Genomic DNA, 27767 nt, shown 5'->3' with positions numbered 1-27767 from the left:
ACATGTTTGACTGAAAGTTCGTTTTCTTGCGTTTGAAGCTCTGCTGAACCAGCTGAACAACGCAGACGGCAGCGGTACCACGGTGCCCAATGAAAACTTGGAAAAACTGCTCAAAGATGCTGAGGCCATGGTGCAGGAGATGGAGGACAGGAACTTCACCCCTCAGAAGACGGCTGCTGAGAAAGAAAGAGACGAGGCCAAGAAACGTGAGATACTTCAGTAAATTCCTCCAAAACCTGATAATCCCCGATGTTGATTGGAGAAAAAGTTACTGGTCAATAACATTTCCATTCACCTATTCCGTTCTATTCTATCTTCCAGTTCTTGACTACATCAAGGCCAATGTGAGTAAGCAGTGTGACCAGAACGAGGCTGCGGCAAAGAAGATCCGGGGCCTTCTGGAAGGTTTCGAGGACAAGCTGAAGGACCTGGACGAGGCTCTGAAAAACGCAACTAATATGGTGAAAAAAGCCAACAGCCAGAACGGACTCAATGCTCAGGCACTGGAAAGTCTGCAGGTACTAACTCTCAAGTAGTTACAGAGTTATGAGCAACAACGTGGGCTTGTCGGTTAATGGTTATTAAGGAAAGAAATGGTGATGACGGTCGTATGTGCACATAAGATTTTACTGTGGTTTATATAAACGAGGTAAACAGCGTCCTGCAGTCTGAATTGACTCGTGAATGTTTGCCTCTTACAGAAACGTATCAAAGACCTGACAGAGGAGCGGGCGAGAGTCGAGGACCAAATGGCCATGGCAGAAGATGAGCTGCAGAAGACAGAGGACTTGGTGAAAATGCTCACCGACAGCAAAACGGTACGTATGACAAACTGCCGCCTGCATGTTCTTTACCTCAAGTATGGGCCAAAATATTTTGACACACATAGAATAGAATAAGCGTCTCTGGTCTCGCACCGGAGATGAGGCGGGTCCTGACATGCCGTCTACTCAGATAACAATCAGGTTTTTTTATTTACTTGTGCCCTGAGGTGAGGTAAATGGCATTTCCTGCTCCTATAGGTGATTTTGATATACCTGCCCTTCTCCTCTATAGGAATACGAAAAGCTGGCGGCACAGCTGGACGGTGCCAAGACTGACTTAACCAAGAAGGTGAATGAGATTTCCAAGGCGGCAGCCCAGGAGGACATTGTGGAGGCTGCTGAGGAACATGCTAAGAACCTCAAAAAGCTGGCAGAGGATCTTGAGAAGTAGGCCTTTTATGCACACAATCTCATTATAACCTGAGGTCTAATGTGATCAGTGCTACTCAAAGCTTTTGTACAGATTTTGTCCCTGTGTCTTGGGTTTTATTTTTTCTCCTTATCGTGTGTTGCAGCACTGTTAAGAACGCAAGTGGACGCCCTGAGGTGCGTAACGCCAAAGACGCTATCGACGCCTACAAGAACATCACAGACGCAATCAATGCTGCTGAGGCTGCAGCTAATGAGGCCAAAAAGGCAGCAGACAGCGCCTTGAATGTAAGCCCCGGACTCGATACCAACAACATGAAATACTTACGATGAAAAAGCCTTGAGAAGATATAGAGATATAAAGAAATGTGTTAACCAAGTAGTTTCTTCTTTCTTTAGAATGTAAAAAACCAGAAGCTGACAGAAAGAGCAAAAGACCTGAAAGAGACTGGTGAAGACCTACTGCAGAATGCAAAGGATGCAGATAAAGACCTTGATGGTAATTTGGCACTACTGTTAAACTCGTGTTTTTCAAAATACTCCTTAAGCTCACTAAATCACTAATTCTTGATTTTTTTTTTATAGCTGCTGGAAAAGACCTCACTGACCTGACGAAGCGCCTGAAGGACGCTGACAAGAAGAAGACAGCTCTTCAGAAAGACCTGCTCGACGTACAGAACCAATTAAATGACGTCAAGAGAGGTAGGACTGGTCCCTTATAGGATTAGCATGACTGTTCAGCTCTCTCTCAGTCGATTGCCGGAGTTCATATTTGTTTTTCTTCGTGTCAGATGACATCGCTAACATGATCGACGAGGCCAAGAGGAAGGCAGCTGCAGCCAATGGCACAGCCAGAGACACTATGGACAGACTGAATGACATCAGAAGTGAACTCGACAAGATCAATGTCCCTTCTGGGGGCTCCAACCTGGGCGGTGTGTTGGATGATGTGGACAAGACAGGTGAGTTTTCTAACAAATGTCGTCGGGCGTATCTGGCTTGTTTTTTTGGCAGAATAACCAATTACATAACCTTGTGCCCGCAGTGAAGAACTTGCTGAACACCATCCCGACTCTTAACGATAAGATCTCAGAGGTGGAGAACCTCACCTCGCAGTTCTCCCCTGTCAGCAACATAACTGAGAACATCAAGAAGATCAAGGAGCTGATTGAACAGGCCCGTGACGCAGCGAACAGGGTGAGGTCCCACTCTCTGAATACATCCACCCATACATACCCTATTTGTCCTCCATGGGTCTAATTTCCTTTTTTCCACCCCCCCTCCAGATTGTGATCCCGATGAAATTCAAAGGCGATGGTTACGTGGAGCTGCGTGCGCCAAAGAATATGGAGGATCTGAAGGCCTACACGGCTTTATCTCTGTCGCTGCAGAGACCTGAAGGCAGGGGAGACGGGAGACGCAGACGCAGACAGACCAGAGAAAAAGAAGACATGTTCGTGTTGTACCTCGGCAACAGAGATGTAAGTGACTGCCTGTGCGCGTGTGAGCGTTTTGATATAAGTTTGTTATTGCACACCAAATTAACAATCTGTGTCTTGCAGACCACTAAGAACTACATTGGCATGGTCCTGAGGGAAAACGTGCTGTACGGCGTGTACAAGCTCAACGGAGTCGAGCACCAGATGAAAACGGGTTACATCACCAAGTCTCCGTCCGAGCCGGCCAAGTTCGACAGAGTGGATCTGCAAAGGTAAGCTGAATTCAGTATGAAGTCCATTCTCACTTCTCAATCTTCCATCACTTTCTACATAGCCCCGTTTGTGAAGAGTGTGATCCGAAGAAAATGTGGATATTTTTTTTCCCCCCGTCATGATTTAGGATTTACCAGGATGCAAAGATGGTCCTCACCAAAGATATCACCTCACCCACACCCGGTAAACCAGTAGAGAGCGGCAGACGAGGAGACGAGAGCAAGAACCTGCTGGACCTCAGTCCCAGTGACATTGTTTTCTACGTTGGAGGCTACCCTTCCAACTTCACTGTAAGCAGCAAGGAAATAATGACAACAATGTTCTCGCTTTGTTATCCTTTTTACTTTTCAATAATACCTCTCGCTGTTTTTCTTCTCCTCAGCCGCCAGATTCTCTCAACTACCCAATGTACAAGGGCTGCATTGAGTTCTCCTCGTTTAACGACAAAGTCGTCAGTCTCTATAATTTCAAAAAGGCGGAGAAGATCAATTCGGAGACGCCATGCAAGAGGTAGGCACTGTTACAATTGGTGTTGAGAGTAACTTAAAGTCTAGACATTATAAGCATGCTGCCTTCCATGCCCTTTTCATTTTTTTCCCCCAGCGTATTTGTCATTACGTTTTTTTTTATATAATTTAAAACAACTGCCGCACATCATCACAGCATCCCTGTAATTACATGCATGCAGTACACCGATGAGGAAATGCTCAATCCCATTCCAGTGATGCAACAAAAAACATCTAGAGCACAGTAAATGCTTATTACAAAGTTCTGCCCTTTATTTTATTATTTTCAAAATGAAGAAAAAAGCATGCTGTCCTTTAACTGCACCTCCATCTGGTGTTTGACATTTTCGGCCTCACCCCACCCCAGTGTTTGATGTCATCCCTGTGGCATGAACAGGTAAAAAAAAAATCTCATCCTGCTTGTCTGCGTTAGCAGACCGAACACAGGCTTTAAACTTTGCACCAGCCCTTTCTATGCAGAGCGCGGAAGCCTCCCTGTTTTGTGTGGATTGTCATGTCCCGTAGTGATTCGGGTGTTTCCTCGCAAGATATGTCGGTCAGTTTGTTGTAGCTTTTTACTGGTGAGCTCCTTTTCCCTACCTCTTGTCCAGTGGAAGCCTGAGTGGGCCCCGTCCCCACAGTGATCCTGAATATGTAGGGACATTAAAGTACATCTCTGAAGTCAAACAGGCAGATCATCTTCTGACTTTTTACAGAGTAAATGTGTTTTGAAATATAATTTTCTTACTTTGCTTGCAGATATGTGCCTCCAATAGATTCCAGCTACTATGAAGGCACTGGATACGGCAAAGTGGTTATTGGTAGAGAGTCTTCCACGCTCCGCATCAATCTGGACATCCATGCTCGTTCAGAAAACGGACTGCTCTTTTTCATCGAAAGTGAGGTAAATGATCGTTCATGCGGTTACTTCATAAATATTATGTTTTCATGCATTTTAATATGTACTATTCGCAAGAGTTTAAATACTGTTTTCTCTTCATTCTAGGACGATTACCTCATCCTGACGTTGGAGAAGGGCTTCCTCTTCCTACGCAGCAATTCGGGCAACCCAGTGAAAAGCGACACGAAACTATTCCCGGTAAGAGGCTGTTCTTGTTTTCTGCGATCACTCAGGCTCTTCCTTTATACCGTTGCTCAACGAGATAACATCTGTAAATAAAGCCTAATTACCTGCTCCTTCCTTCAGACAAGCGACTGGAAAGAGGTCATCATGAGCCACAGCAGGGGGAAAATGACAATCCTGTTAAGCGGAGACATCGTGTTCAGAGCCGTTCCTTCGCTCACCAAGAGCAATTTTAAGGAATTCTACATCGGCGGTATCCCGCAAGACTTGAGGGAGAGGTACGTGCTGTTGAATTTTCCTCTCGATATGTGAGTGTCGTGTATAGGAGTCAGCCTTTTCCCACTTCATCAAGAATAACTTGAGTTTCTGTTCCTCCCTACAGAGTTAACATCACCATGCAGCCGTTCAAGGGATGCTTGAGGAATCTGAAGCTGAATAGTAACTATGTGCAAGTTGCTGAGCAAGTAGGCGTCAGCAAAGGCTGTCCCATGGATTCCTTGGTAAGTTCACCTTGCACCTCGTAAAACCTCACCCAGCCTTATGTGTGTCAACTGATTAACTGATGCTTAACGTCCATGTCCTCCTCTAGGTTTCCCGTAAAGCGGAGTTCAGCCTGGGAGGCTCCCTGTCATCCGACCTCACAGGCTTCAGTTTGGCAAACGAGTCAATCACTGTGTCCATCGGGTTCAAGAGCTCAGAGAATCAGGGTCTCATTCTGCAGGACAAACAGCAGGTCAGTCCTCATGTTTACTTTGAAATATGATGTGGTGATTGTGGCTTTTGAGTTCTGAGTTGTGCGAGAAAAAATGTTGAACTAAAACCTTTTATTCTATTTATTGATTCTATTTTCTATTTATTTTACCGTTTTCCAGGCTAACGGGTTGAATCTCGTGTTAGAAAACGGCTACGTGGTTCTGGGTTTGAACAGCAAGATCTGGAAATCAAACAAACAATATAATGATGACCAGTGGCATTATTTGACTGTGACCAAAAGAGCTGGAAGGTATGAAGGAGGCAGTTATTTTACATTTAAACATGTGATGCATCTGAAAAAAATTTTTATGCAGGATTTGCTGGTTAACACACCATTTAAAGGTGCAAAGACTTGACTTTTGAGTCACATTTCAGTCTATACATCTGAATTTGTAGCTGGTGTACAAAAAAATACAGTAATGATTTTTTTTTCCAAACAGGATTGAGCTGCTTATTGATGATGAGGACAAGGGTCAGCAACAGAGTGGCGGCCCCAACATACCCAACACAGGCAGCTCCATGGTCCTGGGACATAATAAGTTCAAGGGCTGCTTGTCCAACCTCTACACAAGACGGTGAGAAGTCCTCACGTTACGCAGCATAGCTGCATAATATCATGTAATGCACAGGGTTTTACCATTTGTTATTAAGTCACATAATGATTGTTTGTCTTACATCTGTTATTTGTTCTGTCTTGCAGGCCAGACAACCTCTACAAAGCTGAGGACTTCAGCAACTTCCAGGCTTCTGGAGATGTCTTCCTGGATGTGTGCACAGCTGACAGTCCTGTTCAACAGATGCTGGACCGCATCTCTAAGAAGGTGAGTGTTTGTTTTACATGACAAATGCTTGTAAATGTTTTATGATTTAACAACTATTGTGTTTATGATGCTATTATTAACACATACAGTCTTATTAACACATAATAATGTTAATAAGCATCTCATAAGGGCCAAGTTACCTATTTATTACCACATATTAGAAGGCTCTTAATGTAAAGTGTTACCAATAAGTGAGACTTGGCTCTGTTTTCTTGAATTAAGTGATTTATTGCATGTTTAAAGTATAACTGTCAACACTGTCAACAACGTGAGTTGAAGATTGAGTCAACTCACTAGCAGTAAGTCACACCTACATTTGTCTTTGTCTTTTTCATAACGTTTATACATTTGCACGGTGAAACTGCTGCTGTGGAAGGCGAGTGAATGATCATCACAGTGTTTACATTATATTTTGCTGCCTTGTTTCCAGAGATGAAGAAGAAGGAGCCCTAAGACCTGCCGATGCTGACGAGAGTCTTAATATTGACATGACAAAAACTGGCAGCTTGCACCACAATGCTCTGTTGCTCTCTTACAAGCTCATTCATCTGCAGTGTACTTGAATAAAAACAAGTTGCATGAACATTCCCAATCATCATAAGAATTATTAAATGTATTGTATCTCTGTCTATTCTATTTAAAAAAAAATCCACTCATTACAAACACAAACTTGTGAATAACAAGCTTGAAATCAACTCATGTCTCTTTTCTTTCTTTGAACCACCTACTAACAGTCACCCACAAGCACGTGTCCTCTAACTCACCATCATCAGACCTAATGATAACACTCACACAACAGATTGTGATGATGCTATAAATGTTTAACTACTGACTTGAATTGCTAAACCTCACAGCTGATCAGTGTCGCACAAAGATCGCAAAGGTCACAGCAAAAAGACATGAAGATAAAACATCAAGGTCACCCATGTGAATCGTACTTGAGTAAAACGCTTGAAGTTTCTGATATTAAATGTACTTTAGCATCAGAATTAAAATTAAAAGTCAAGTTAGGCATATATTTACATGTACGTATACGCTGTCTTCTGTAGGTCGACTCATTGTCAGCGTGGGTAATCATCAGATCCGACACCAAGCACTGAAATCTGATTGTTAATAAAATATATTAATACACGATACGCCACTTTGGTATTGACCTGGCCAATTATCGGATCTGATGTTCTGATTATCAGAATAGGAGCTTATTTTTCTTCATCCAATTGCAGATAAAACAAATACATTTTAAAGATGTGCTGCTTTATCTCAGCAATCTGCAGGGTAACTGCTAGCCAGAGTAAAAATGACAATACTCACCTCCAAAATGCCATAAAGTGGAAATATAAAGTAGCACAAAATGGAAATACTCAAGTAAAGTCCAATGGAAACACTTAAGTAAATTACAAGTGCTTAAAAAAATTAGTGGGCGTACAGCAGTTACATTCCATTACTGCAGTTAATATCCATAAACACAACAGGGTATACAACACATCAGAGGTTCTCAGTATTGTCTGTCCATATTTATAGTTTAATAATCTACCTGTAATGAGAGAGAGGGATACAAATGATATATATTTCAAACGTATTTAATAATTTTTTAATTAAAACATGATGATAATAAATGGGAACCCCTTGTGGCTCATGTGGGCCAGTGAAGCCCTGTGATATTTTGTAATACGAGGCTACGGATACAGACATGTCTTGACTTAACGAACACATTATGACTGTCAGTCTTCCATCTGTTTTCATTAATGATTTATCTTGCCAATAAAACAAGTTTGGAAGCATTTCCTTTGCTCACCATGTTCAGACACATTTTAATTATGTGTTCTCACACGTCTGGTTACATAATTTCTTCAGATCGCTGTGGTCGATCATGATTTAGTAAGCTCTGTGTATTTGATCTGGAACTGAAAGAGGCCGGATCGTTACCACAATCTATCCTCCAATAACCCTGGAGATTATAAGGAATAATAATAATGAATGCTCAGCTGCTGCACGGGTTCATACAAGTGCAATAATCAATACACACTACAGAACACCATCACAAGACGTGCTGCGAAGTTCAAGTGTGATTCATGGGGCTCTCATGTTGCATCACGTAACATCTGTGTATCATAAGACAACCGTCCAGTTCTTTGTGTTTTCCGTTAGGGCTGCATGACCCCTTTCAAACAGGTTCTTAGTCCGTTTACATATCTATAATCGCAGATCTTTAATTACAAGTTCATCCCTGTTTTCCTTGAGTGTGCGCCAAACTGAATCACCTCACATGAGCAAGTCATTTCCTGCATGCAGTACCGAACGAACAAAGCTGAAATCAAACACAACTCTTAAGTAGACAGAAGGATGTGTTTCTTGTCTGCGTAACAGCATTAATTAAGTAACACATGAACATCCGGTGGATCTAAGGCAAATTTTGATTGACGGATTATTGGATGGACAATACAAGTAATGTAACCCTAACATGGGTTTTGAGAAGTTCTGATGGGCTGTTAAATATTTGTCAGTTGAAGCCCTGCTTTCATTTAATTAACCAGCACCTCCTCTCATCTGTGGGTTAAACTTTGGTCTGAAAATCTTTCCCTTCCTTGTCTTTTGTGGAACCTCAGTTAAATACAGTATATCTTAAAGGAGACATATTATACTTTTTCATCTTGTTTCTTCCCTTCAGAGTATTTTATCTGTTTTTGAGCATGAAAAAGTTAAAAAGGTCAAAGTAAACACCATCAGAAGCTCCCCTCTCCCACAGAAATCACGGCTCCTGAAACGCCTCGGCAGTAGTCCTGCCTATAATCCCGTGACTTTGTGACATCACACTACGTCACAGTGTCACACATTTGCATAATTTCTACCTTGCGGCTAGTTTTGCACGTAAAATGTGATAAGCACAGCTACTCTGTTGTCGTTGTTAGCGGTGCTGGGTCAAGCGTGTGTGATCTGACCAATCAAAGCAGAGTAGGTATTCTCAGTGTAAGAAAACTGGTGTGTTTTTTGATCACTAAAGCGTGTAAAACTAATTGAGTAGTACATGCGCAGCAGGAAATATGCATAATCTCTTTTAATGATTTCGTTCAAACCACTAAACATTGTTGTACTCCCACGTGACAGAGTGGAACCCCTTTGGAGTCTCCCAGTGATTTTAGGGCCAGTTTTTTGCCTTGTCTTGAGTCTGTTTGTATTTGTTTTAGGATGCTGTGATGCAGCCGATAAATGAGAGTGTTTCAGCATGTCCATTGCCAGCCCTGGTTCAAAGTTCTTATCGCATGGGTGGCCCTGTTAGCAGCCTCAGCTACAGCCTGCCACTACAGGTCCTGCAGCCCAGGTGAGCAGCCCATCTCACCTCACAGCACCATTTCACAATGCATGCACAAACATTAAAACTTACAGTGGGGGATTTCAGCGTGAAAAGTGTGCTTGGCTGAATCCATCGTTCCGAGAACAATGCTGCAGTTACAGCCAGAGCCAAAGCACACAAACATTAAAGATGGTGTCGCTCTTCACCCTCCCCAGGCCCCATTTCTCTCTGGATGTCAGGACTCGAGCTGCTGAGGGTCTGCTGTTCTTTGCTACTACCAGAGGAGGGCGCTCTCACCTCGCTTTATACATATCTAAAGGCAGGATCAGGCTGTCTGTGGGCAGACAGAAGGAGATCTTCAACAGGGAGAAGTACAATGATGGAAAGTGGCACTCGGTCAGTGGACTTGATAAAATCACTCAACCCACGTTAACTAACAAAGCAAAATATTATTATTCATCTGCCTGGTGGCTGTGTTGTCGTAGGTCATATTCAGCTTGGAGAAGAAGAAATTCCGACTGGTTGTGGATGGGATCAGAGCCCAGGATGGTCAGCTGACAAATGCTGAGTTGACGTCCATGCAGCAGTTTGTGTCACCTGTGTACCTGGGCAGTGCTCCAGAGCCCTTTCACAAGGAGCTGAAGGTAAAAGAAATCAAAGTAGTCACTGGACAGTACATGCAAACGATTCATTCACCGATTGTAATGTCTGTATTCATGTTTTGTTTTTGTTTTTCCATCAACTTTTAGTCCAAGGCCCTTCCAAAGCAAAGTGTGTCCGGCTGTATCCGCAATTTCAAAATGAACGGAGCACCGATGTCAAATCCAGCAACAAACCACGGCGCTGGCCCCTGCTTCGAGGGGCAGACACAAAGAGGGGCCTATTTCTCAGGGAATGGAGCGCATGTCATTATCAGTGAGTACAATCTCATAACTCTGCAGAAGCATTTTCTAAGAATATAATGGTCTCAGTTTGCCTCCTCCAAAACAAATCCAAATCCAAAAGTATCCTTATTAATAATATACACAGATCCAAACATTGTGCTAGAATAGACATGGACATGAGTCAGGTTTCCCTTCTTTTTCCCCCAAACAAAGGCATATATGTCTAAAAAGAAGGACTTAAGAAGGTGAATTTAATACCTTTTAATTTCTCAGAAATATTGTGGTAATTTCAGTAAAGACTTATTTCACAGGTCTAGTGATTTCTTAATCGTATTCTGGGGAATAACAATGTCTTTCTGTAGAATATATATAATATTTGAGTGGACCTCAGAGTTACATTCTGGAAAAAGAAAAGCAAAACCGTTGACATTAGAAGCAGTTGTGAAGATATTTCCTGGAAAAAACTGGTAAAGTCTTTAAAAAATACCAGAAATCCATTTAATCCATGCCTATGCCACAAATTTCCCAATCTGCACTGCACTGGCTAAAGCACTCTCTAAGCTACGAACTAGATATTAATTGGGACTAATTAATTAAAAACCACTGTCTTCATTTTCTCTATAATTAGTACCAAAAAGGAAAGTCCTTTCAAGGACACGTCCAGAAAATTAGTTACATGTCAGTTCCTTCTAAGAAACTAAGAGACATGTAAGAAAGAGTCTACTTGATATGTTAATTTCATGGCTGACTGCTAATTATTTGGCACAGTTGGTCTGAAGTTTAATATTTATAACAAGATAATATCTGTTTGCTTTTTTTCAGATGACTCCTTTGTTGTGGGCTCCAGCTTTGAGCTTCTGTTCAGCATCCGACCACGTAGTCTGACCGGGCTCCTGCTTCATGTCGGTGACTCCAGCAGGAGCCGGTATGGACCCGCGATGGGCCAATATCTCATCGTCTACATGCTCGGAGGAGAGGTGAGGCCCCGCTCAGTTGTTCTTCCTGCCCAGTCTGGACTGGGAAAACACATCTCTTGGCTTTTTGTGTCTTTCAATCATTCTTCTCAGTCAACGGCTTTAATGTTGTACTGCATGTTCTCTATTTTAATGTTTTGAAGACAGATCCTAAAATTTGATGCTGAGTGACAAGTTTTTCAGTTAAAAGTGTGTTCCCCGTGCACTCGATTAAAAAGTGCTGTGTCCGGCTCCTTTTTACAGGTGGTGGCACAAGTGAACAACGGAAATGGAGATTTCATGGTGTCGGTAAAGCCGAAAGCTTCTTTATGTGATGGAATGTTTCATAAGATTTCAGGTAAAATGCACAAAGTCACTTCATGGAAGACAAAAGAAGCTATTCGAACACTAATATGAATGATTTAAACCGCTGCCTGTTTGTCTTTTAGTAATCAAGAGGAAAAATGTGGTGCAGCTTCATGTGGACACAGTAGACAACTACAAGATTGGACCACCATCCCCTACTATAACTCTGACCAAAGACTCCTTGTATGTGGGTGGCATTCCTGGTGAGTGTTAATCTGTTAATCTGAGAGTTAATTGACTTTGTTAAATTTGGGGTAATTTTATTCACTCACTAAAAGAGAAATACCACAACAAAGTAACATAAGGTAAAGTACTTTGAGGAAAAAGTCATATTGCATGTATAATACATATAGTTACACAAATAAATGTCATGTAGGCTTTTAGGCTAATCTCCAAACTGGTGGTTTTAAAATCAAACTATTTATAAATGTAAATAACTTAAGGATTAAATAATGTAAAATACATCATGAAGTGATTCTAAAAGCTTGAAATTCAGGAGCTCTATATGTTTCTTTGTCACAAACTCGGAAAAGTTTAAAAACTGAAATGATTGAAATGCCCCACATGGTAGTTAAAGGGACAGTTCACCCTAAAATCAAATATACACATTCTTCGTTCTTACCCGTAATGCTATTTATCCATCTAGATTGCTGATTACATTTTTGCAATATCAATCGCTTTCACCGTTCACCACTGTCTACCTTTCTCTTACAGAGGTGTTGATGCAACAGATGCTCCCCGTCACATCGTCCTTCGTGGGATGCATCCAGGACCTGAGGATCAACAGCGACCCGATTTCTTTTGACAGGCTGCCTGCTGTGTTCGGTCCGGTCAACCTCAGAGAGTGTCCCGGCTGAGCGAACGCATCTCGCCGCATCACCAGTTGAACAATCCTTGGGACCACGTCCACCGCCAACCATGTGCAATCTGTTACCATGACAGAGAATGTGTTTGTTTGTGTGTAAGAGTGTGTACATTATGGTATGAGGAGTGGGTTTCAGTGCAAGAGAGTGTGTGTGTGTGTGTGTGTGTGTGTGTGTGTGAGTGAGTCTGTGTGTGAAATAGATGTATGAGCAGCAGCTAACAGGCTCATAATATCTGCTGCTCAGTTATAAGTTTCTGTATTTATTTTTCGGATAAAATCATGTATCGAAATGTATATCCTGCCAGATGTTTTACAGTCCGACGTGTTGGTCCATTCATCTTCTGTCGACAATCAAATGCTACTGAGTACGCTTGTGATTGGTCAGGGCTTCCGTGTGAGCGACGCAGCACTTTAAGAAAACAAATGACACCTTTTGTGATGGTGCTTTTAATGGAGATCAACATTATAAGTTAATTATGTTTGTTTTTCTGTCTGTTGGACTCAAAGTTTCAAGCTAGAATAATCATGTTTACACCCACGGTGCTCGGTTTAGTGACATTCAAGGGGTTTCCTGGCTATTTTTTAACCGTATGCACATGTCAGCATGTAGAAGTCTGGATTGTAACTGGTTTAATGATAGATGTGGATTCTTCACGCAGGCCATGCGATCACATGGTTTTCCCACTTTTTCTTTTAATTGCTGTTGTTCTGAATCCATTTTCCATGTTGCATTCCTTTTTTTCATGCACGAGGACGTCTGTGTGGTTTTTTAACAGCATGGGGAGCATTGTCTATGAGCTGAAAAGCAATTTAGAGGCCTCAAGTCTCACAAGTCTGGTCAGTCATGTTTTGGGACCATTCAGCCCAGATTTCTGTAAAAAAAATTGCAAGAAATATAACAAAATGTATTTGATGTATTGAAAATTCCCCAGAAAGTGTTTACTTACCTGCAGTTGTGGAAACGTGTTGAAAAAAAAATATGCATGATGAGTGGTGATGCATTCCTGTCTCGTGACCACTGATTTGTAAAAGACATTTTGTAATCTGTGCAATTCATGTTCTTTATAAATACTTCTTAGTGCCATGAGTGCAGCTTGTGATCCTGGTAACAACTCTCATTATTATGATTTACGTATCAAGACGTGCATCTTCTCAGATGGTGCTCAGAAATCACACTGAACAGGATCTCTCCTCTCTTGTTTGTTAGCACACCCTTTATGGCTCAGAGGGAGTCATAATGTTATCACAAGGATAAGATCAAGGTAGTTACAATGCCACATTCTGATAATTGTTTCTGGTAATATGGGAATATTGAGGATTTACTTGATTAATTGATCAGCTGTTTAGTCTTTAAGATAGTCAGTGTTTCCCAAGTCCTCAAACATCTTGTTTTGTCCACAACATAAAAAGATATCCGTGTACTGTTTAATGTCATCAAGAGGAAATAAACCAGAATATACTCAGATTTAAGAAGCTGGAATCAGAGAATGTTTTCCCCAAGAAAGGACACACACAGCTTTTCAAAATAGATGCTGATTAATTTAATAGCTGACAACTAATCAGTTAGCAGTTGCAGCTCTAGTATAACACATATTTTCTTTTTCAAAACGGACTGTTATCATTTTTGGAATGACTATATTTAAATATGACTGTTTTAAGATGGAACATCAATTAAGAATCTAGGATGGGGGTAGGGAAATTAGAATGAAACGACCATAATATTCAAGATTTAAACCGTCATGCAGTGAGATAAGATGTACAACAACAACAAAAAACCCAGCTGTTTAATATTTCTTTCTGCTAATTACCTGTTTGAAAACTATTTTTACTAAGTTAAAAATCTCTCAGGGGTTAGTTGGACTGTACTGAAAGGAGTAATATAAACCTGCTCTGGTCCCCTCTTGGTCAGCTGTCTCCTGGCTGCTGCTCTGCTCTCTTAACTCTATATAGCGGTCAGAAACAACCACGCCCACTCTGATGCTGCCTTCACGGACTTTGAGAAGTCATGAGTGAAAGTTCACTTTTATCTCGTGTTAAATAAATCTCATCATAACTTTTTAAGCTCATATTTCTGACTTTTTTAATCTCAGTTCTATTTTTTTAATGTCATAATTATGATTTTTTTTCCAAACAATAACTTTGACTTTTTATATTTGGATTCTGGAATTTTTATTTTATGATCATGATTATTTTTTTTTGTGTGTGTAATTTAATACTTTTGGCTCATTGTCACTTTTATCTCGTATTTCTGACTTTTTATCTCGTATTTCTGACTTTTTATCTCATTGTCACTTTTATCTCTAAATAATGACTTTTAGAAAAAAAAAATCTTTTTATTACTTTTTATCTCATGATTCTGGCCTTTTTATTCATCATGATGATCATGATTTTTCTTTTCAACTAATAATTTAGACTTTTCTATCCCACAACTATGAATTTTTACCTCATTATTTCAAATGTTATATTTTTTTTTATGTATGTATGTATGTATTGTGGTTGCGGAGGGACTTGCCCAGAACCCTGGCTCCCCTATCTATGTAACGATCTTGAGCTAGCGGAAGTGGGCTTGCACAGACAAACGTGAATTCCGACAGCACTCGAAGGCAGCACATTTCCTGTCTGCGCAGGAGCACTCGAGCCAGCGGTCAGGCGGCAGAATACGGAACCGCCGGTTGAACGACTAGCATAAACACTCATGTTGTTAGCCGTCAGTGTCTCTACCTGTCCGCTCACTAGTCTCCTCGTGTAACGATAAGAACATGACTGTGTTTGCTCCAAAAACAACCCGCGCCACCGGCTGAGACTATTCTGGCTGTAAGCAAACTAACGACACTCACCGCAGCTCCCCCTCCCTCCTCCTCCTCCTCCTTTCGGCTCCTCCGGTATCGGGTATCAGAATGGCGGACCCGACAGAACCAGCCCCGGGGCTGAGTAGCGTGGAGGATGAGAAGACGGAGCGCATCAACGACGCAGAGCTGGCACTGAAGGGAATCAACATGCTCCTCAACAATGGATTCAAGGAGAGCGACGAGCTCTTCAGGACATACAGGTACATCACTGTCTGTTTGATTTGAGATACAATAAGCAATGTTTGTGCGTCTGTTTGGACGTTTAGCTGATGTAAAATTGACATAACCTCTCTAAGGGGGCTGTCAAACGTGATGACAAGCGCGGCAAATGTCTCCAAACTACAGTGGTCACCCAGCATGAGTAGAGGCCATGAAGACATTAGTTCCCCTCGGTGCGCCTCTGTGCTTTTTAGATTTGTGAAACAAAACCTCAACATCCCTGTCACGCTGTGCACGGCGGCACCATATGATCAGGTCACAAGCGGGGCGAATCGTGTTTGAATACCCTGAGCAAATATCCACACCCAGGACGGGACTTGTGATGCTCAGACAAACAGTCAAATGACTTTGTTTGATGTAGTGATAATGGAGGACACCATCAGTGGAGATGTGCAACAATGTTTTTCAAAGCAGAAATGCTTGTTCCTGTCAGGTCAGCTGTATGTGTCAGATTTGATGTGCCGCCATAATGTAAAGATCAAACCTGCAAATCATCCTTCAGCCTATTCATTCCCATCCTGGGGGGTGTTGGACCCCTAAGACGAGCAGCTGCCAGTTAATCAATAGGAAAGGAAAACTAAATTAATAATTCACGCCATGCTCTTTAATTTTTTTCCACATGTAATTCCACTTTTCTGCACATGTGTTACTGGGTATTTGTTTTACCTTGGAAGTTCTGTTCAGATACATTTAGGGTAAAGGATACCTGGTGTGGTTGACCTCATTATAAGCAAACTGTGATGGCTCGCAAGTGAAAAGGGCTGTGAACCTCTGCTCCGACCACAGTCCACTCGCTGGTTGCAGGGTTTTTGTGCGGTCCACGCTGTGATCTTATTATAAGGGCCGGTTACGTCTGCGTAGGGTTCGCTTTCAACTACGGTGCAGATGCCACAGAAGGGCAACCCACCCCCATGTGTCCTGTCCCCCGGTGAAAACTTAAATGTCACCTCTTCCACTAATTGCATTGAACACTTGGTGTCCCCCTGCTTTGATTGCCTCAGAAATAAAGATGGAGGGAAGTGAAAGACGCGTACACAGCAGCCGACGACGAGCTTGTGGCTCGTTTTTAAAGAGGCAATATGGAGGAACTTTGTTGAAAATGAAAGATGAAGAACCACCGACTCTCCAGCTGGCTTCCAAACAAGGTGGATGGTACTTGTAGGCAGTCCGACAAAAAATCTGAAGCACTCTGATTTAGTTGAAAATCCTTTTATTAAATGATTGGATACACCTGCGGCATCCATTATGCCCCAATGATAACTCTTTGAGGCAAAACATTTTTACATTTGCATTCCACTTGAGTCCTCTTCCTTGAAAAGTGCCTGATATTTGACATCTACATCACTTTTATTTTTTAAAATTCGAGTACAAAAAGAAAAAAAATATCAACAGAATGTGAAGAAATAACAGTTCTGACAGTCTGATGATGACAGATATCTTTCTATGTATCTACTGAAGTTAGCACGCCAACCAGCTAGCCCTGCCCCATCCCGTTTCATAGAACCAATGTTTGTTTACAGTAGCATCGAGCCTGTTGTATCTTCTTTGTCAGTGTCCCAGAGAGCTCATGTAAATCACCAAGGCTCTGCTTTATCTGACGTCACACTGGCCTCTGTCGGTCTTGGAGGATGTGTTCAGTTCCGGTCCAGCTAAGGTCACTGGGAGGCTGCTGAGCCTGTTTCTGGTGCCAATTCAAGTGACACTCTCTGACACCATTCCCCCACTTGGTCACCCCTCTCCCAGGACTAACTAGCTCTCAGCAGCTACGCTTTAAGATAAATACACACTACAGGATTTTAGCCCCGATCCTCCACTTGCTGACGTTTCTTTGGAGTTTGCTGACAAAAAGTCCCAGATCTTGTGAAGGACGATTGGTAGAGTGTGTGTGAAGCGCCTGCTGGATATCTAGCAGGCTAATGCCTTGGTCACACTACATGGCTTTCAAAGTCGTCAAATAGCTGTTCTGTTCACACTACTTTTCGTTGGTTGAACACTACATGACTGACTGGTGACAGGGGGTCACACATTACAAGATCACACAGAATGAAGCAGATCCAAGCAGTCAGTATTGATTATGCAGTGGGGAAAAAAAAGGAGAAAAGAGAAAGACAACAGGTTAGAAGGTGGATTAGGATGAGTGAGTAGCCAGATTAATTTGCACAAAAAAAGCACGCAATTGCCTGCTTGTATTGTGGCTCAACAAATACTGAAAAGTCCTTTAAGCATAACAAGATGGTGCCACAATAAAATCAACATAAACCCCGCTAAGGTCGGGCTTTAGTGTGCAATGGGAATGTGTAAACGTGTAGATGTCTAAGGTATAACAGCAGTTAGGCGCAGTGGTGTCAAAGTGATCCAGTAAAGGGCCGTGTGGCTGCAGGTTTTCATTCCAACCAAGCAAGAACACACCTGATCCAAATCAGGTGTGTTCTTGCTTGGTTGGAATGAAACACACCTGATTTGGATCAGGTGTGTTCTTGCTTGGTTGGAATGAAAACCTGCAGCCACACGGCCCTTTACTGGATCACTTTGACACCGTTAGGGGTTAATCTGATGATTTGTTTTGAGCATGTAATTGACAGGTGTCCCAATTTTCTTACATGCTGCTGTGTATTAGGGAGTGTGAACGCATTAAAACGACTACATTCCTTTTGACTCGAGTAGCTTCTTTTGTTCCAGCAGTCATCTTGTGCCTCACCTTGTCCATGTCTCCACAGTGAATCAGTCCAGTGTGTGCTGCATGAAACAGGCTCAACACACTTTTGTCACTTCACTCCACCCATGAACTGCTTTAATGCCACTAGATATGTCGTCTGTTCACTCAGCAGGTCTCTCAGTCTGACATGTCACCTGCTTTTTATCTTCTGTTTCAGGAACCACAGTCCTCTGATGAGTTTCGGTGCCAGTTTTGTCAGTTTTCTGGTAAGTTCAGGGGCAACCTGTTTTCGCAGCACTCTGCAGTTTCACTCATACTGTTGTCAGCACTTGTGTGCTGACAACAATTATTGTAAATGTCCCTTTGAAAACCACATCTGTTGCATAATATAGGTTCAAGGAATTTCCCTGCTTGGAACAAACAATTAAAAGCAAGTTCAGCAGTTGAAAAAACAATCTTAACTCAGGGTCAGTGACTTGGCTGTTCCTGGGCGTTCTACCATATCACAAGCTCCCTGTCAGCAGGTGAAATACACTTTTTTTTTTAGGACAAATATACCTTTTTTTAGTAACAACTTGGCTGTCTCCTTCCGACTGCTACGTGGTGTCAGTGGATGTCATCACCACCTGTTGCTGTCAAGATCTAAAAAAGTCATTCAATTAACCGTTTCTTTATTTAAGATCTACTTGCAGCTACCTTCAATGTTATTCTGTTAATCTCAAAACTCAGGACTTGTTAGATCGACCCATCAATGGCAAAGGGAGACAAAGGAAGAATGATGTACACGCAAAGGGTTACAATTTAACCAGATTGTGATGAGAGCTTTCACCATTTTCATTAACACTATTTACCATTATTTTACAGATATACTCTTACACTCTTGTAGTTGTCCTGCATATTGAACTCTATGTGTTTGTACTTTGTTTCATGTCTTATTTTGTACCTGTTTGTGCGTCTTGTTGTTTTCACCTTAAGTGTATTCCGTTTGTTCTCTTTACTCCCACTGAATGTTGCATCATTTATTCTTTCTGTTTTTTGCACCAGAGTAACACAGTTCTGTTCCTCTATGTACTGCTCTGCACTGTACATCTTATCTTGTTAAAAGGGGTTAAAAAGCTGTTTGAGTTGGCTAGGGCTACCAGTGCCCCAGACCTCAGCAACTCTCAATAAAATCCTAAAATTAAGAGATAAAGCAAACGTTAGTGCAAGCAAAGTAACAGAGATGCCTCATCTTGACGGATGATTCTTTCCCTTTCTAATGTATCACTTAGTGCAACAGTAGTCGGAGCCTTGTGTCTCATTAAGAATTAATTCAGGTCTTTTATAACTTGATTAATAATGATAAGAATATAAATGATAAGAAGAATGCTAAAAATGATGTGTCTTTGCCATTTAACCATGCTACTTCCTTTTGTGACTGCAATCCACCTACAATGCAGTTTGGCATTCCCTCACCAGACACCTTAACACCTGTTCACACCTGGGCTCACCTAGCCCCAGCAACAAACATGAAGGTCGGTTAAGGTCATGACCCACAAGTGGCCCTAACAACTCTGTAAGGACACTCCCACACAAAGTTTAAAAGCCTCCAAACTTCCCTCCAGTTAGTTAGAACTGAGAAAGCCTCCTGGATGCGAGGCGAAACTAGAAACTGAAACAAGTCCAGTTGCCTACGATACAGCACTTAGAATGCTACGTCCTTATTCTGTTAAGTAATGAATGTATAATTGAGTTTTTAAATCACAAAAATTGAATTTACTTACTTGTTTCTGCCAGCCATTTTTGACCTCAGTTGTCCCCTGCTTCAGTTCTAGCTGTAAACATTTTTTAGGGGCCAGACCAACCTGTTTTTTTTTTTTTTTTTCTTTTTTTTGGTTTGTGGCTTCATGTTGTTTTTAGCAGTTTAAAAAAAAAGAAGGTTGTGGCAAACTGATCTCAAATAAAACACTCCTACACATTGTGTGTTTGTATGAACGCTGAAAAGTATGAAGACAGATCAGCACAGTTTTCCTGTTTTCTGTCCAGGGTTTAATCCAGGATTAGAATTTCTGCTTAACTTTGAAGGCCTGTAGATCACATCTCGGCATTTAATTTGGAGTAGCTGTAGTAGTTTTCAACTATCTATCTTGTTGCAGAATGCCATGATGACGTTTGAAGAAGAGAAAATGCAGATGGCCTTCGAGGACCTCAAAGCTACAGAGAGACTGTGTGAGAGTGAAAACACTGGGGTCATTGAAACCATCAAAAACAAGATCAAGAGGAGTGTGAGTAACACATAATTTCATTGATGATAATTGAATGAGGTGTATACAGTATATAGAACAAATGCATCAGCCTGTAAAGGAGCGTTTTATGTTGGACCATAATGTCCAGGTTTGTTAGCCTGCCAACATGTTTTCGCACCAGTCTGTAAGTGTGAGTTGTTTGTGTGGGCAGATGGACTCTCAGAGGTCGGGGGTGGCTGCAGTGGACCGACTCCAGAGGCAGATCATTATTGCAGACTGCCAGGTTTACCTCGCAGTGCTGTCTTTCATCAAACAGGAGCTGTCATGTAAGGGAAGCTTTTAGTAGTTGTTGATTAAATATGAAGATTGCTCATTAATCAGTGTGAATTTCACCTTGACCAACCTCAACTTCAATCTCCTGACAGCCTACATCAAAGGAGGCTGGATCCTCCGCAAAGCCTGGAAGATGTACAACAAGTGCTACAGCGACATCACACACCTGCAGGAGGGCAGCAGAAGAAGGGCGTCGGAACAGCAAGCGACTGCGTCGCAATCTCTGTCCTCCTCCTCCGACCTCTCCCACCACAGCCGCTCCTCTTCACCCGGGCCGAGCCCGTCTCAGAGAATGGACGGCGTCAGCCAGGAGGCTCTGGATCGGCTGAAAGGTTCGGTCAGCTTTGGCTACGGCCTCTTCCACCTCTGTATCTCGATGGTGCCGCCGCACCTGCTGAAGATCGTCAACCTGCTGGGCTTCCCTGGCGACCGGCTTCAAGGCCTGTCAGCGCTCACGTACGCCAGTGAAAGTAAGGACATGAAGGCCCCCTTAGCTACGTGAGTATGTGAGTGAGTACGTTTGTGTATCTGTGTTCTGGCTGTAACTGAAACATGAACATTCATTTGTAAACATTAGGAGAAAGGAATGGATTTCTTTGTGAGACGTCTTTTTTTTTGGTGGCCACCATGAATGATGTTGTAAGTACAAATTACTGATCCTTGATGGAAGGAAATTCATTATCCATCTGTTTTTTGTTTTTTTTTAAGGTGTATATGGAATATACACACCAGCAATGAAGTTAAGGTCATTGCAAATTGTTCCTTTTTTGCAGCAGATGATGCCATCTTAACGGATAAAAGAAGACTTCCTTTTTTGCTGTACATTGTCCTCATTGTAGTGATTCCCTTACAGCTTGGCCCTCTTGTGGTACCACACAGTAGTGCAGCCCTTCTTCGCACTGGACGGCACAGACACACAGGCAGGCCTGACGGAAGCCAAATCCATTCTCCAGCAAAGGGAGGCTACCTATCCAAACTCCTCCCTCTTCATGTTTTTCAAAGGCAGAGTTCAACGCCTTGAGGTAAATGCATGTCAACACTAGATCTTATTATCTATGTAGCTCATTCTGACTTAGGAGCGTTTAATATTGTCTCAGCCTGTAACTCACACCATAAAGTTGCCCTCTCTAGTGCCAGATCAGTAGTGCCTTGACGTCCTTCCGAGATGCCTTAGATCTGGCCTCTGACCAGAGGGAGATTCAGCACGTGTGTTTATATGAAATAGGTACTAATTTACCTCTCACATTTCAAACTGCTCTGCTCAGTGCTAGTCTGCATCATAATTTTTTATAATTTCTGGACGTTTTAGGTTGGTGCAGCATGATCGAACTGAACTACAGAGAAGCCTACAAAGCTTTTGAGCGACTGAAAACGGAATCTCGCTGGTCCCAGTGTTACTACGCCTATTTAACCGGAGGTGGTGACCACACAAATTCATAAGGCTTTGAAGGCATTTCTCGCGAGTTTTGGAATCGGCTCCTAATCCATAGTATGTGTTGTCATGTAGTGTGCCAGGGAGCCACAGGTGACCTGGAGGGAGCTGTGTCTGTGTTCAAGGATGTTCAAAGACTTTTCAAACGCAAGAATAATCAGATAGAGTTGTTCTCCATGAAGAGGGTGAGTGTTTGTACACCAGCTGATTTTCTCATGCAAGATTTTGGTGTAAAATATAATGAGTGAAGTGTGTATGCACACTTTTTTTTTTTTTTTAATCAGGCTGAGAAGCTGAGGACCACCAGTCTATCCAAAGAACTCTGCATCCTGTCTGTGATCGAGATTCTTTATCTGTGGAAAGCTCTGGCCAACTGCTCCACCACCAAGCTGCAGACCATGACACAAGGTACTCGAATCTGAAATGTTTATATAACCAAACTACTCTTCTGTGTGTTGTTTAGCGGTGTTATTTGGCAAAGCTTAAACTTTCTTTTTCTTGCCTTCTAGTCCTGCAGGGGATTGACGATGTGTCATGCGCAGGCCTGAAAAACCTGCTCCTTGGTGCCATTAACAAATGTCTTCATAATACCAAAGATGCCATTCAGGTACTCCCGTGTGCAATTGGAATGTATGATGCTCGGAAATATGAGTCACCGCAAAATACACTGCTGAAACAATGTACTCATCACACAAGTGTCAATACTGTGGTGATAAGAGCTTGACTGAATTTATCCGGTGTGTCATCCCTCGTTATTTGGCAGTATTTCCATCTGGCTGCGAGGGATGAGGTGGGTCGCCTGAGCAACTCTTATGTGCAGCCCTACTCCTGCTATGAGCTGGGTTGTGTGCTGCTGAACTCCCCAGAGGCAAGTTGTGTTTGTGTGTGTGTGTGTGTGTGTGTGTGTGTGTGTGTGTGTGTGTGTGTGTGTGTGTGTGTGTGTGTGTGTGTGTGTGTGTGTGTGTGTGAGAGATAGAGAGGAGAGAGACTGTTGTGTGGGATGGTGGAGAAGTCGCACTGTCTAATAAATATTTTATTCTGCCTGTTTTTACAGTCTGTAGGGAAGGGCCGCATGCTAATGCTTCAGGCCAAGGTACAGTAGGTTTCTTTATATACATCTTCACTGAGTTCACCCAAAACATGGCAATTCAGTCATTATCTACAACCCAACTACATGCTGATGGAAAGTCAGGTGAAGTTTCGTACTCGTTCAGGAACATCTCTGGAGGTTCACTGTAAAACAGCATCCTCCTAAATGACTGAAGTAGTTGAAAGAAAACAACATAAATTTACTCCCATACAGCTCATCTGGCATAACTGAATTAAAAAGATGTTATTGTTACACGTTTTAAAACAAGCCCCCCATCTACTTCAATTGTGTGGGAGAATGCTGCAGCTGTGTTTTGCTGTGAAGCTCCATAAATGTTTTGTGCACTACGAAACTTCACCCGACTTTCCATCAGCACAAGGGTGAGTAGATAACGACAGAATTTTCATTTTTGGGTGAACTTATCCTTTAGTGCTTTCAAATGACTTGTATTTTATACTTGTTTTCTTTTGCTGATTTACTGTATAAACCAATAAGTAATTGGTAGCATGCTTTATATATTGGTTTTAGACTTATTAAATGTATCTCGTTTTATTTCTGCTTGTAGTCAGTGTTTAATCATGGTCTTATAGCAGATGTTGGGATTTGCACACTCTAACGGATCAATACACTCACTGCCTGATCAGGTTAGAGCATACCCAATAATAGAGCGGGTAGCCAGCTGCTTGATTCCTCTCAGTCAGTCAACTGAGTGCAGTTCACTGTGGGTTGGCTGGTCACTGAACTGAGAGAAGAGGGGGGAGGATTGATGGTTTCACCCCAGCTGGAGAAATCATGGATGTAGACTGGGTTTGTATGCTCTGAAAAAAAAAAAAATGGCTCCATACCTAAAGAGAGGCTCGGATCCAAATAGAAAACTCCAGGTAAACAAGGGGAAACGCTCATTCGCTGTAACAAGCATAGGTGACATTCACGTACTCCTTGAAACAATAAGAGCTCTGACTGAAGCTATGCCAGGTTCCTGTACGCACGCTCTGTTGGTTTAGGTAAGCTGTCTGACTTCAGCAAGAGGTCATGACACAGACGAGCAGCTCTCACCTCGGGAACACTGAACACATTTTTTTGATTTTAATAAAAATTAATTGCCTGGCTACACCCTGTTCCATATGTGGTGAAGGCGGTTCCAGATGGTTGTACAGTGAATGGTGTCTGCATTGCCTGAGGTGAACCGGGTGCTGCCTCACCCACCTGAATTTGCCTCAGAGACGTCTGGCGCAGTGCTATTGACTTTGTTAGTGGATGCACAGCCGACATTGACGGGAGCACAGATCTTTGGCTCTCTGCTGTTGCTGTGACGGCTGACTCTGCATGCCTGAGCAGATGCAGCAGTGTCTGACAGGAGCACAGGAGGAGCCGGGCAGCAGGCTCTCCGTTTCTCTAATGGGTGTGCTGCTGCACGATTGGGCAGCGAGGGCATTGATCGGTCCAAGTGTGCTGACTGCATGGCTTGTTGGAGGGCAGAGTGCAAACAAAATAAAACTTTATTTTATTAACTCTTCTTCTTTCATGGATTATGCAGGAGGACTACGCAGGCTATGACTTTGAGAACAGGCTCCATGTTCGGATTCATTCTGCTCTCGCCTCGATGAGGGCTGAAGTCCAGCCTTGACTTTGTCATCTGCACCTCACAAAGAAGTGGAAAACCACTCTGGGCACTTCTGTTACACTGTTTTATTTGTTTTAATTTATTTTCATATTCTGAGCCAATTTATCATTTTAAAACGTGTGCAGTATACTGTATATTGAAATGTTTTATGGGAGAACAGTTACAAGAGGGTTTTACTTTCTATCTCTAATCTATCATGATAAATTAAACACATTTTGCTTTATCGTTTACATGGTTATGGCATTTTAATGAGATGGAAATCTATGAATTAATTTGAAAAAAAAAAGCATCAGTCATATTGCTTCCACAGAGTGAGTTTTTCCTCTGATACGGACACGGGTCAAGTAGAGAAATGGCACATATCACATTAACTGACAAAGCAATTAATATGAATGACTCAGCCACTGATTTTGAGAAGCTGATGTTCTTACCACCTCCGATTTGGTTGTTGACTTTGAGATTTGTGCTGTAAAGACTTTGCTAATCAATTGTTTTTGTTAGTGTTGCCCCTTTTTTAAGCAGGATTGTTTTTATCAGTGTAAATATGTCTCGCACATGAGTTTTAATAGATGTGCCAACATCAAGTTGTGCCACTATTGACTGTAAACTGGTTCTCCTTTATATTGTTTGTTTTAATATAATAAAATGAATATTGTTTAATCCAGTTGACTTGACTATTGTAGTTAGACACCAGTGTGCACATGATTAATACTAATGAGGGATGCACATTTTAAGCACTTTCTTTAATTGATGTCTTAACAATGGATTTTTGGTTTAGCATAAAAAATATACAACATAATTTGTATTATGTATAAAGTTAAAAGAACAGATGTAAACACCAAGTCTTTTGAGTGATACTAAACTAAATTACACAAAATGACTTCATTGTAATCAGCAACTAGGCCCAACAAAATCTGACACAAATTGAGGCAACTAAAATGTATTAATATCAGCCTGTGTAGAACTTCTATGTGATTTTATACAACATATAACTTTTCTTGATGCATTTTTGCCTGTCTTTGTCGGTTAATGCATTTGTAATCAGTTCAATGGCAAATAATTCATTATTAACATTTCTAATACATATTATTCATTGTGAAACAAATGGTTAATTTATAGTTAATTGAACTAGACAAGTTATTTCACTGTAAACAAAAACAATGAAATGCTTTATAGACCATTTATTAAGAAACTTCTTGTAAACTTGCAACTGATGTGTATAAACTTTTACAATTGCTTTTGGTTGATAAAGCACTTTTTTGATAATGGTAAAATAACTTATCAAAAATTTTAATTGGCTATAAATGTATCATTTATTAATGATGGTCCCAAAAAGTCATACTCGTGATCTTAGAATAACTGACAAAAAGCATGACCGATATTAACTCTGTCATTCAAACAACTTAAAGTCCGTGTAAACCAAAATCAGCCATTTTCTTCTAAACACATTAAACGGGTCATAAATGTGTTTACTTAAAACATGTAAAAGCCATTCAGCCATGTAGAATTTAATTTTGGAGCTAGGCTCACAAACAGTTTTTCAACATTTCTGTGTTCAGGATTTAATGGGCGGGTCAGAAATCATGCAAATCATGGCCGCGTTACGTAACGCGGCCATATGATTTGCATAAACCCCGCCCTGCTGCGGAAGTGGTATAAATACGTTCAGCGCATCGGCTTCAGCGGTTCTCCCACTCACTCTCCAGTTTCGGTTTGCATTGCTTACAATAGTTTGCAGCTAGCTAACCAGCCAACCAGTCAGCTAACCAGCCATGTCTCCTCCACATCGCTCTGCATCTTTCCTGGATGCCACAGTGTGCAGGGTGACTGCGCTGTTAGTTTATTTAAGTTTCCTTCGGATGAAACGTAAGGAAACGGGGGAGTCCATTAACACTGGTCAACTCCGTCCCGGCTTGCATCCTCTCCTCCGCCAACGAGGAGATGTGACCGCTGCTGACCGCCGCTGACACTCTCCGTCCTGCTAACGGCGGGTCCCACCGGCATGATGTGGCCGCGCCGCAGCCGGCCCTCCGTCCCGTTGGCGGCGGGTCCCACCGGCTTGATGTGGCCGCGCCGCAGCCGACCCTCCGTCCCGCTGACGGCGGGTCCCACCGGCAGTATGTGGCGGTAGTATCAGGGCCGCATTATTGGTGAGCCGTCCCAGTGTGAACGGATAATCCGGAGGCGCGGAGCAAGGGCGTGTCGGTCTGACAGTCTAACTGCACAGGTCCTTCACTCAACTAAATACAGAGAAATGTCCCACAAAGCAACGTTACATGACCGAACAAAAGTAACGTAGTAACTATAACTGTCTTTAGCAACTTATATGAGGAAAACACATCCCACAGCTGTATGTGGAGAAGCGTCTGTCCTCCTGTCCGTCCCCTCCCTGTCCTCCCGACTCTTCCTCACATTTCTGCTCACAAAACAGCGTCTGTCACGCTTGTCACAATAGTGTTTAACTCACCGAGTGTTTGACGAAAATAAATCACCGCGACCGCCAGCCCTCCTGACCAAGACTACAGGGAACTGTCCCCCAGAAAACAGCCTCCGTCCCCGCGAGTGACAGAGTCAGACAGCGTCCTGTTACTGATGGTGATTATGTATAATTATGTAATTTAGCGCGAAAAACTTCACTCCGTCACTTTCCAGGATGTTTAGTGGGTCAGGATCTCAATCAATACACGTTATAACAGCATCTATATGATTATAAACTGTCCGCGGGTTTAGATAGACAAGGGGAACACCTGGGGAACACCTGGGGAGACACCGACGTCATTAACATGACGTGTAGCCCCCGCTGCATGGGCGTGGTTCCAGCGCCTCTAACTGACACGCCCCCAGCGTTTCACAGCAGAAAGAAGTGCTTGTTTTTCCATGATTTAGAGACCTAATTTTATATACTTAACA

The 27767-nt window shown here is 42.2% G+C and overlaps 2 protein-coding genes across 3 annotated transcripts in view; both read left to right on the top strand.

Annotated features, from left to right (window-relative positions):
• LOC115573153 (laminin subunit alpha-3-like) overlaps nt 1–13521 on the top strand; it is a 63622-nt gene extending 50101 nt beyond the window's left edge. Inside the window, 29 exon segments of the mRNA XM_030403817.1 lie at nt 39–206; nt 322–518; nt 702–818; nt 1057–1211; nt 1340–1481; nt 1593–1692; nt 1779–1895; nt 1985–2155; nt 2239–2390; nt 2480–2674; nt 2756–2904; nt 3033–3195; nt 3288–3415; nt 4171–4315; nt 4418–4510; nt 4619–4773; nt 4878–4995; nt 5085–5228; nt 5368–5498; nt 5689–5823; nt 5949–6069; nt 9255–9388; nt 9577–9757; nt 9847–10005; nt 10111–10276; nt 11068–11222; nt 11463–11556; nt 11648–11767; nt 12279–13521. Coding sequence (XP_030259677.1) covers nt 39–206; nt 322–518; nt 702–818; nt 1057–1211; nt 1340–1481; nt 1593–1692; nt 1779–1895; nt 1985–2155; nt 2239–2390; nt 2480–2674; nt 2756–2904; nt 3033–3195; nt 3288–3415; nt 4171–4315; nt 4418–4510; nt 4619–4773; nt 4878–4995; nt 5085–5228; nt 5368–5498; nt 5689–5823; nt 5949–6069; nt 9255–9388; nt 9577–9757; nt 9847–10005; nt 10111–10276; nt 11068–11222; nt 11463–11556; nt 11648–11767; nt 12279–12421 — 4148 coding nt within the window. The 3' untranslated portion in view covers nt 12422–13521.
• Nucleotides 13522–15034: 1513 nt separating this feature from the next.
• On the top strand, nt 15035–25521 carry LOC115572586 (tetratricopeptide repeat protein 39C-like). Of its 2 annotated transcripts, none has more exons than XM_030402811.1 (14): nt 15035–15478; nt 18371–18419; nt 20289–20417; nt 20590–20704; nt 20804–21209; nt 21565–21733; nt 21843–21936; nt 22021–22128; nt 22219–22328; nt 22428–22551; nt 22653–22750; nt 22907–23011; nt 23198–23236; nt 24771–25521. In XM_030402811.1, the coding sequence occupies exons 1-14, from the start codon at nt 15327–15329 to the stop codon at nt 24858–24860; spliced, it is 1788 nt and encodes a 595-aa protein (XP_030258671.1). In that variant the 5' UTR covers nt 15035–15326; the 3' UTR covers nt 24861–25521. The 2 variants fall into 2 exon arrangements, with proteins under 2 accessions (XP_030258671.1, XP_030258672.1); XM_030402812.1 differs by lacking the exon at nt 15035–15478 and adding an exon at nt 18205–18226.
• The last annotated feature ends 2246 nt before the right edge of the window (nt 25522–27767 follow it).

The sequence above is a fragment of the Sparus aurata genome, chromosome 21 (genome assembly GCF_900880675.1).
Source record: "Sparus aurata chromosome 21, fSpaAur1.1, whole genome shotgun sequence".
Lineage (NCBI taxonomy): Eukaryota > Metazoa > Chordata > Actinopteri > Spariformes > Sparidae > Sparus > Sparus aurata.
Note: the sequence above shows the minus strand (reverse complement) of the source record. Positions and strands in the feature narration are given on the sequence as shown.

What these genes read in the sequence shown, in the direction of transcription:
- LOC115572586 (XM_030402811.1), top strand. Translation starts at nt 15,327, where the DNA reads ATGGCGGACCCGACAGAACCAGCCCCGGGGCTGAGTAGCGTGGAGGAT. An exon ending in AAAACAAGATCAAGAGGAGT is followed by an intron (nt 20,418 to 20,589) that starts GTGAGTAACACA and finishes TTGTGTGGGCAG; the next exon opens with ATGGACTCTCAGAGGTCGGG. An exon ending in ATGAAGGCCCCCTTAGCTAC is followed by an intron (nt 21,210 to 21,564) that starts GTGAGTATGTGA and finishes ATTCCCTTACAG; the next exon opens with CTTGGCCCTCTTGTGGTACC.